The sequence below is a fragment of the Ammodytes marinus genome (genome assembly GCF_949987685.1).
Source record: "Ammodytes marinus genome assembly, chromosome: 5".
Taxonomy (NCBI): Eukaryota; Metazoa; Chordata; class Actinopteri; order Uranoscopiformes; family Ammodytidae; genus Ammodytes; species Ammodytes marinus.
In genome coordinates this window covers 7,065,061-7,075,987 of record NC_137234.1, presented here as the reverse complement: position 1 = coordinate 7,075,987, position 10,927 = coordinate 7,065,061, and the positions used below count along the sequence as shown (strand labels likewise).

The 10,927-nt window shown below is 39.6% G+C and overlaps 1 protein-coding gene across 1 annotated transcript; it reads right to left on the bottom strand.

Moving 5' to 3' along the window:
• Positions 1-4,725: 4,725 nt before the first annotated feature.
• LOC307250807 (E3 ubiquitin-protein ligase TRIM21-like) lies at positions 4,726-7,794 on the bottom strand. The gene is made up of 2 exons (XM_080028017.1): positions 7,687-7,794; positions 4,726-6,885 (listed from the first exon to the last, which is right to left on the bottom strand). The coding sequence occupies exon 2, from the start codon at positions 6,874-6,876 to the stop codon at positions 5,215-5,217; it is 1,662 nt and encodes a 553-aa protein (XP_079884143.1). The 5' UTR covers positions 6,877-6,885; positions 7,687-7,794; the 3' UTR covers positions 4,726-5,214.
• Positions 7,795-10,927: the final 3,133 nt, after the last annotated feature.

Here is a 10,927-nt window from a genome sequence, read left to right as displayed (position 1 = left end):
ATTCACTGATTTTGACAAAAAGTGATTTTGACGACAAGCTTCCTCCAGAATCACTGACTCCATCTTTACAGTTTTGTCTCATTTATATAAAACATTTTTTACAACGGTTAATACTTTTCTTTTCGGCTTTCCTGAATTGGAAAAACATGACTTAGTTTAGGTTTTTACACAGCTCTGTGCTATTGCTTGAACCTCAGAAAGATGTAGATTACATTACATGTCATTTAGTAGGCACTTTTATCCCAAGTGACTTACAACTGGAGCACACATTCATACACCCATAGCAGCAGTTACCACGCAGGGTGCAAGCTAACTATCAGGAGAAATTTAGGGTTTCAGTGTCTTTCCCAGGGACACTTGGACATGTGGCGGGGAGACGGGGTATTGAGCCACCAACCTTGCGGTTGCGGGTCGACCACCCTACCCACTGAGCTACACCCACTCCCAGATTAGTTTGCTGGGGCAAGGCAGGTTTATATAGGCTAATTCAGACATAAGGCTTGGTTCATACAAACATATTTAAAAATTAAAGCAGTGCTACTGTGTTTGCAGAGTGGATCGTTTCTCTCATAATTAGGCCTGCTTTATCACAATTAACTCAATGCTTTAAATATAAATATAAATATAAATGTTGTTAATAGATAACTGATAGGATAACATAGTCCACACACAATGGCACTTCTGCAACCTGACAGCACACAGGCAGCTCCATTCTGGGTGTGAGATGTCAGGCTGTGACTGGTGGCTCCACGTCAGGCGAGACTTTCACACATTTAACAAGGTAACAGGACGAGGGGAGAAGTACGAAAGAACTGGATCTCTATCCACACCTTCCACAGACCTTGTTCTCATGTCAGTAATATGAATTGACAGTCCTGCAGGCACCCCATTTCCTGATTTCTTGAAAAGATATTTGAAATAATGTACAGTTCTATGGGTATTATATACCCACTGAACAGTCCTGGGGCACCTTTCTTACTTAATATTTCTGACCACATTTCCTGATAAAAAAAAGAAGATTTTTTTAAGAATACAAATTTAATTGTGAAGTTATTATTTTAACCTGATTTAACCTGTGTCACATGATAGAAAATTGTGAAACGCTTTTAATTATTAATCTCTGTCATAAATCACGGCTTTGGCTCAAGTTTGGAGGTTAAAAAAAGATGACAGCGAAACTGTGCTTCTGCCTGTCTTGGCCAAGACTCAAAAATGTGACTCAAGTAAGTGTCACTATTATTGGTTAAAAAAAAAAGTGTCTTCAGCAAAAAAAAGTGTCTCTAAAAATCACTATTTTCGAAGCCTTTATAGTCCTTCTGCTGTATGTCCAGGTTCTTCTTTAGCAGTAGAATCAACAACTGAAACATTTCTTGGGTGCTTCTTGGGATTTTTCTGAGCTCCTGCGCCAGTGTCCGCGGGGGGGGGGGGGGGGGGGGGGGTGACACCAGTTTGTAAACGCTGTCATACTGAACGATACAGAGTTTTGTGGAGCTGAAAGGCTTAATCAACTTTGTGTCAACTCATTTGGCGATGGCTTAATTATATTTTAATTTATATGAAAAAATTACGCCCTATAGCTTTAGGTCCCTGTAACTCTGCATTACGTATCAGTACCACCTCTGCCTTACCTACCACCACCACCACCAGCCATCACTGCCACTCTCTCTTGTCTCCAAGTGTTGGGTATGAAGTGCCTTTGTCTTTCCTTTTATGCTTTGGTTCTGCAGACTAAGTGCCAGCACTCTGTCATCTTCTACACTAATGAAAAAGGTGTGAGAGTGCACCGCTCAGTTCCACCTGGTGCCCAGCCACTGTGGTTGCAGAGGCTCTTGTGCTCTAAGAGAAATATCACTTTGACAGATAGGAAAGGCCTTGTCCTGTCCGTCCTCAAAATCAACAGATGCAAGTGACTTCAAAGTTACAAGGTGATGGGTAACCAGGTCTACACGTGTTATGCTAATGTTGGGAAAACAGAGAGGGAACAAAATCTGCCCTGCAAATTACATGTCTCCTGAACTCTTTGATATTTGAAAGTAAACCTCACTCTAAATGCAAGTGATCAGTTCACTAAATGTAAGAACAAATAGCAAAGCCATCCCGTATGGTTTCTGCAATTTGGTGTTTAAAGCTATAGTGCGTAACTTTTTCTAAGCCAAATTAATAATGGTTACATTCAAGCTATCGCCACACAAATTGACAAAAAGTTGATTAAGCCTATCAGCTCCACAACACTCTCTCTGTATTTCTCAGTAGGGCAGTGTCTAAAAACTGGTGTCGCCCCCTAAAACTGCCGCTGGAGCTCAAGAAGCGCCCATGAAATGTTTCAGTTGTTGATTCTACTGCTAAGAAAACAAACCTGGACGTACAGTAGAAGGTATACAATCCATGCCCGATTACTTAGGACTTTTCATGTAGATGCACCAACAGTGTTGTTGTAATAACTCAGAATTCCTCATGGGGGCAACAGAAGTTACACATTATAGCTTTAAGAACATGAATGGCTCAACCACAACCTTAGAAATTAACTACAATCACGAGTGTGAATCACCACTGCCAGGTCCAGGTCCATCTCTATGAAATAACATCTGGAATAACAAGGATCCCTGTGGTTTCAGTAACAGCCAGTCAGTGTTGATTGGTAATTATCACCATTGTTACGAAGGTGTCACACACACAGCATGTCAGTTAAGATTTGTACAATAAAGAATGTCATCCATACATGTGCAGGCTTCGATTTGAATTCTTCAATTTTATTTTGTGAAATATAACATAAGCTGTGAATGGAAATAAAGTTTGATAAATAAAGACTTTCCCTCGAGACTGCGCCACACTTTAACCAGCAGATGGCGTGGTGAAGCACTTTTTATTTTGATATTTCCCGTCCTCTCTAGAAAGTCTGCATGGACAGTATATTCCCAAAACTACCTGAATGCAACGACCATATCTTATTGATGCACATTTGATCCACAAAACCATTGGTATGATGCTATAACAGCATTTTGTGAGGGAATTCCGTTTGAGTTTGAAACCTGTCTGCAGAGTATTAGTGAGGTCCAACACTGATTTTGGGCAATATGGCTTATCCTTAATGTATACCAGTTTATCCTAAAGGTCACACATTGAGGTTGAGATCAAGTCTCCTATAAAAAACTGGAAAAAACATTTCTTGTTCAAAAGGTAGAAACATTATCATTAGTTTTTTTTAGCATTTAGACATCCATCAACATAGAAAGCTGTGTCCACATACTTGTGGCCTTATCACAGGGATTGTATAGGCAAATTGAGCTGTGTGTGTACAGTAATGTTTAAAAGCTGTATCGTCATATTCTAATAAGTCATAAGTAAAGTATGTGAGTGCCTGTGAGAAAAGTGTACTTATTTAACACCAAATGGCATTGATCCTGTACTGCCATCCAGTGGACTCATGAAGAACTAATTTTTTTTTAAATATCCAGCCTGATAAACCATGTTTCATAATTTCACCATATTAAACTTAATATTCTGTTACATATTCATATTGTAGGAACTCACAGATCCTTCTCCAGTTAGTATAATTTGATGAGCACATGCTAACGATATCCCCTCTCCCCTGGCCAATATGCATGTGCTCCCTCCCATTTATATTTATTGCGTATTTGAACTACCAGGAGGTGTAAACTAAACACAGTCATGTCAGATATATGGGCCACTACGGGGCCGTGCAACAGTTTGGTTTGGCAGCAGCGCAGCAGGAGATATCTCTCCGCCTGTCAGCTTTCATGTGGAGAAGACATTCATCTCTGAGGAGGCAAAGGGATTACAGCAAGATGAATACTGTCTTTCTGCAGTCAATTCTCTGAAGCTAAAGATCATGTAGCTTTTAATACGAAGGCCTGCTTTTGTTGAGTTGTTCTGTCATGTTTTGGTCTTGAAGTGGATTTGACTCCTCTGAAAAATTTGGCTTTAGGACAAAATTGATTTCTGTCAAATCTCAATGCAAACAATTGTGCTAATACCCTTTGACTGTTTATCTTTAATTGAATCATCATTTGTTTTGCAATTATTGAACATAAATACAAAACTATAAAACTTGAGCCAAGCATGTTTACATCACTTTTGACCATAGCTTTTGAAACTTTGTTAACTGTAATCATATTAAATTTTATCAAATTTTATTTTTCAGTACAATCACTTTTTGAAACTTATCAAAATGTTATTAAATGTGATAGAAATAATGAGATTAAATAGATAGATAGTGTGCATAACACATCTCCACTGATTGCAGGAGTTAAAATTATAAGTATAAATTATAAATGTGAATATACAGTATATTCTTAAGGAGCTGAGTAAGGGCCTGTGACTGTCCCAACACCAGCGATGACTCATGTGTTGCCAGGCAGACTTTCTTACAACAGGATCAGAGAGATTCCACAGTATTAATCTGGCCCCCTGCATAGCTCCACCCTGCTGGGCCTCTGAGCCTGACTGCAGGCTGAGGACACCCAGCACATCCACACTGGGTCTTGTATCACCTCAAAACAAAGGGAGTCTTTTAAACCATTACATACTGACAAACAGAAAAGGAACATTATCTAGTAGTAAGTAGAGGGTGCTTCCAATCAATCAATCAATCGATACAAATTTAAAACTGTAAAAAGCACATTTAATACAAGTCAAATGTATTTCAAAGTGATTTACATTGATTGCAATATAGTTAGAAAGCCAACATTTACAGTATGTGGCGACCAAGTGACTTTCTCCTGAAAAAAAGGCTACAATAAAATAAATCTATGAGAATAACACAAAATATGTTAAAACCAAAAAACAAGAACATGGCTGCATCTTGTTGAGATCATTGTGCAATTATTGATATGGTTTTACCAAGCTTTGAGGATGTATGACGTTATTTTGTTTTCACATTAATATTGCACTTAAAATTCAGAGTAGAGAAACATGTCACAGGAAACAAAAATCACTGTCTCCTCTCCAGTCATTTAAATCTATTATTGCAGCTTCAAGTTAACTAGAAACATTTTGTTTTAATGTTTGGTTAGATGTCCAGCTTAAAGGCTATGTGGCCCCATCCCACATTGACAGAATCTCTGGGTGTGTATAGTCTACCCAAACGCTAAAATGTGGAACTTTTTCAGTTTCATTGCCAAATGAGTTGACACAAAGTTGATTAAGCCTATTAGCTTCACAATACTCTCTCTGTATTTCTCATTATGGCAGTGTTTACAAAATGACAGGAGAGATGATCAGAGGGGCAGAGTTTTTACCACCATGATTAAGATCGGGACTGAAGTATGGGTAGAGTTTATCAGTGAAGGAGCATCCAGTAAAGGAGTAGATAAGAGCTGCAGCATCAACATCATAGAAGGAGACCAGACACTCGTCATAATCCACAAACACCCCCACCTTCTGAGGCCGAGACTTCAGAGAGAGACGGACTTGAGGGTCAGTACAAGCTGTGTACTCATTGTTGTTCCTCAACCATATTGTCCAGTAACCATTCTGAGGGGCTACCGTGATTGTTCCTTTCCTGTTGATCGACTCTCTAGCCACTCCTAAATCCCAGTCAGTCTTCCTGTCAACCTGAACCTCGTAATAAAATCTTCCTGAAGAGAAAATCTGCTTTGATAAGACACAGACACAAGTTTTAAATCTCTCTGGGTTGTATGGGAGATTCTTCTTTACATTACCACAGTGTACTTGTTTTCCATCATCAGATAGGATGAGTTCAGGATGTGCTGTATTAGGATCAAGAGTCAGATCCACTGCAAACTGCTGGACCCTCTTCAGCTCTGCCTCAATCAGCTTCTTCATCTGTTCAGTGAGTTTCTTCTCTAGCTGATTCAAAGCCCTCACCACAGTCCCGTCATATGAAGGTGGGCGGATGCTGATATCTGTCCAGTCCTTGGTGGGTAGATCAGTGTTCAGGGACAGGACGTTGAGGAGGAGATTAAGGTGGTCTTCAGACTGTGAGAGTTGCTCCACCTCAATGCTTCTCTTCTCCAGCTCAGATATTTCCTGTTCCAGATCTTTGATGAAGCCTTCAGCCTGTTTCTCTGTCTCTTTCTGCTTCACTTTGATTGTGTCAATGAGCTCGGCCTGGCTTCTCTCCACAGCCTTCTTCAGAGAGGTGAAGACCTGAACACCATCTGCTATCTCTCTGTCGGCACCTTTGTTACTCAGCTCCACGGAGCGTCTGATCTCCTGAATCTTCTGTCGTCTCTTCTGGATCATCTGCTGAACTTCAGCTTCTGTTTTCCCCAGTTTTGCTTTCTTTCCTTCATATTCTTCTTTCAGAGGAACAACATCATGTGTCTTGTGGTCTGAATAGGTGCAGAGCATGCAGACACACATCTGGTCGGTCCGACAGAACAGCTCCAGCGGTTTATCGTGCTTCATACACATCCTGCCTTCCAAGTTCTCCACAGGGTTGATCAGCTGATGTCTTTTCAGGCCTGGCCTTGTCAGATGAGGCTCCAGGTGATTCTCACAGTAGGATTCCAGACACACCAGGCAGGATTTCAAGGCCTTTAGTTTGGTTCCAGTGCAGCCGTCACAGAGAACTTCTCCTTGTTTGGAAGCTTGTTGCTCTGAGCTGCTGCTGCTGTTGTTGCTGCTGCAGCTGCTTCTGGCTTCCTGTTGAGCTGACTGTCTGAACTGAGCAGCCATCTCAGAGATGAAGGTATTAACCTTCAGCTCAGGTCTTGAGCAGAAGACTTCTTTGCAGTTGGGACACCGACATGGGGCATTTCTATTCCAGTGTTCAGTGATGCCGTTTTTACAGAAGTTGTGTCCACATGGTGTGCTGACTGGATCAGTGAACACATCCAGACAGATGGAGCACAGGAACTGATCTTCATTCAGCAGACAGCTGGCAGCAGACATTTCTACACTCTGAAGAGGGAAAAAAATCAGATGTATTTTCTATATTCGTATACAATCAAACAATGATATTTGGCTTCATAATAGAAACATTTCAGAATCTGAACAGTGGAGGATAACCTACTTTCACCAGGGATTACTTGAGCTTGCTTAATTTTCAGATTTCTTAAGCATTGAAGTGATAACTTTCTAAGCTCTCTGGTTCTTTTAAATATAACAAGAACCATCCATTTAAATATTTGAAATCCTAATTAAATCAAATTGCTTACCCAAAAATGAAACCAATGTTATCCCTTGTTTAGTGTCACATCACATGTTAAACAATATAGTAATACTGCTATCCTGCTGTAAAATATGTTTTTATATAGGCTAAACATTTTATCCTCCAACTTATTATTTAACCTCACATATTTATTACAATTTCTGCAATATTTCTCTTGTCAGTTTTATTGAAGAAAACAGTACACAGTACAACTAAATAAACATTAACTTAATACTGGTTGATGTGCTCTCCCTTACAAAGACATACAGTAACTGCAGTAGCAGTGGAGATGAGAGATTGACTATAGTCAATAAAAGACAGATATTTCAGACCCTGTACTCTATGTTGGGAGAAAGTGCTTTACAGCTAAGTTATGTAGGCCTATGAATGTAGGCCTATGTCTATAAATGAACGATATCAATAACAAGTCAGTCGAGTGAAGTGAATTAGCAGACTAAGCTAGCTGTGACTGCATTCCTTCAAACTGCAATACAGTGTATGTGGTTTGGTTGTTACTTCTGTGATTTTAGATTTCTTGGCGGTGTACTCACCAGTGTTTGTCAGATATTCGGCTGTTTGGATGAGATAAACCAGATGGATTCAATTGCGTTTGTCTTCAGAGAGAAACAGAGACGTGTTGACTGCAGCTGTGCTTTCACTCAGACAAACTTTCACTTTCATTTCAGGAAAGTGACGTTGCAGCAGCTCTCCTCTTTCAGTGTTGCTCCACCTCTCAGTGCAGCTCTGTAACTGAGATTGCATTGCCTTCTCAGGAAATGACTCAACATATATAGTGTTGGAAGATTGATGTTTACTTTTAAACAAGTTATTATTTTAACTCAATACTGACCGAAAAGGGGTAAGTTGAAGCATTTTGTTATACACCTTTTAACATTCTGTGGCCCCTTTTACCCCAGATAGAGGGCAGTGGTGCGCTACGTTCTTTAACTCAACGTGTTTTCTTTAATATTAAAGGTGCTGTAAGCGGAATGGTTATTTTAGCTAACTTCCTGTCAGTTACTGCAGTTAGCAGTCCCCTCGCTCGTCCCTACGTCACCACCTTAATGCACTGCGGTCTTCAAGCAGGGAGTTATCTAGCATCATCTCAGATCTATAAGTGTGATAAAACATGATAAAAACCATCAAAACAGACATTGGGAAGGATTTGTACCTGCTCCGCCATTGTAGGTGCATAAACATTCACCCATCTGTCGCTCTGACGTGCACCAGCAGTGAGACCATGAGTGAGACGGGTGTTGGTTTGTAGCTTTCACTATTGTGATTGGATATCAATTTCGGGATCCCCGAAAAGTTTATTTGCCGATTAAATGCAGAGCAGCTAACTGAGAGATCGGCTTTATGAAACTGATAGACAGCAGTCAGTTAAGCTGGGAAGCTACCAAACTGAGTTTTTAACAAATGGTGTTCCGCAGGGCTCAATTTTAGGTCCAGTCCTATTCACAATTTACATCAATAACATTGTTTCATCACTACAAAACTGCCATGCCCATTTGTATGCGGACGACACTGTACTGTATTGCATTTCTGATTCAGTGCAACAATCTGTTCAGAACCTACAGAGCTCTTTTAACACCCTGCAGAACTGTCTAGTGGATCTCAGGCTTGTCCTTAATATAGAAAAAACAAAATATATGTGCTTTTCCAGAGCAAGAATTACACATTTTAATGATCTTATTATTCACACAAATAATGGATCTCATATTGAAAGAGTCACTGAATATAAATATCTTGGCATCTGGATAGATGAAAAACTCTCTTTTACATTTCACATAAAAAATCTTGTCTGTTGTCTCCGACAAAAGATTGGCTATTTTTATAGGAATAAAGCCACCTTCCCGTTGTTCAGTAGGAAAAGGATTATTGAGGCAGTTTTTATGTCTGTCCTTGATTACGGTGATGTGGTTTATCGGCATGCATCTCGTTCATGCCTTAAACTCCTAGACTCTGTATTTCACTCTGCTTTGAGATTCATTACAGGAGATGCTTATGATACACACCATTGTGTTTTATATGAAAAGGTTGGGTGGTCCTCCCTTAAGGAGAGACGTGATGCACATTGGCATATTTTTATATATAAAGCTCTGACTGGAAAGCTACCACTATATTTGACAGAAATGCTGCTTATTTCAGATGGGCTTTATCAAACCCGCTCAACTGACATGCTCATGTTATATGTCCCCTATGCCCGGTCTGAGCTTGGTAAAACCGCTTTTAGCCATAGTGCCCCTGACTCCTGGAACAGCCTACAACATACAATTAAAATAAATACACTCATAACTGTTAACCAATTTAAAATTATTATTTTGAATCAGCCCCTCTACACTTGTAACTGTTTTAATTAGGCTATTATGTCTCTCATTCAATTGATCTGAATGTTTTAAATTGTTGTTGTCTGTGTGTGTGTGTGTGTGTGTGTGTGTGTGTGTGTGTGTGTGTGTGTGTGTGTGTGTGTGTAAACTTGTTATGTATTCTCATTGTATATTGTGTATCTGTACAAACTCGACGTCATTGTAAAAGAGGGTCACCCCTCAATTGATCTTTCGAGGTTAAATAAAGGAAAATGAAAATGAAAATGAAACGCGCACATTAAGTAAGTGATCACTGTATGAATAAAAAGCGATGTAACACTTATATTAACATAAATAAACCGCTTACTTCACCTTTAATTTAGATCTATGTAAACTGTACCATTAATACTTCTTAAACATGCACAATAATCAACACTTTACTGTATGAGTAAGCAGACAAACAAAAATGTGAGTAGGCTATTTAAATATAAATTTGTTATAAATTAATGAATGAAGTATAACAAAAACTGTGCTTATCATAGATACCAAGTTTGGCAAGATAAAATAGCCTACACTAAAACGGTATTTATTTTCAACACTGTATCAACGAGAAAAAAAATTAGATAGGCCTACCCTTTTCAATATCCCATAAAGCTTAAACAATGAAAATAAATGCACGCCATTTACCTTTACACACCTTAAGACGGCATAATATATTATAAAGCAGGCATGTTTCCAATAGGAAAGCTCTTCTTATCTCTGAACTAAAGAGAAAACTGTAGGCTACTCACGTCCAGGAGAATGGCAGTGGAAGTCCGCTAATGACCGTGACCATCGGTGGAAAAAGAAAAATGGCGCCCCTCGCTCGCTCGCGGCTTGATTACGCTTTGCTAGAGGAAGGTGAGCAAACCCTGTGGCTCTCTGGCCGGCGATGCCCGGGAAATCCTGTAGTAGCTAGCTTCTTTAGTTGGCTCCGTCAGCTAACGCAGGCTACTGCTGCTCAGCTAGCTGCTGCAAAGCTGTTCACTCGTTGCAGTGGGCTGGTGAAACTTACAGTAAAAAGTCCAAGTCTGTCTCTCTATCCAAAACATGTGTTAACTTACTTTTATCTCAGGTCTTTTTTCAATCACGAGCTCCGAGCTAACGCTGTCTTCTTTTCTCTCTCCTTTTCTATTTATTTATTATTATTCTTCCGGACAATTACACATAATACATAATTTTCTCATTGCATATTCATACATATTACTTTGTGTTATCGTCCGAAGGGAAGCAGGAGAAGCCAAAGGCTTATCGGGTCCCGCCCCCACTAAACCAGCAACATCAACCCACAATCACCTCCTGGAGCCCCCTTGCCATATTACAGGTAAGACATTAACACTATAAAACATAAATTACTTATAGCCTACAATATATCAAAAAACATGACCACAGTATTGCAACATTAATCAACTGTAACAAAACTGTATGATAACCAATAAACTCT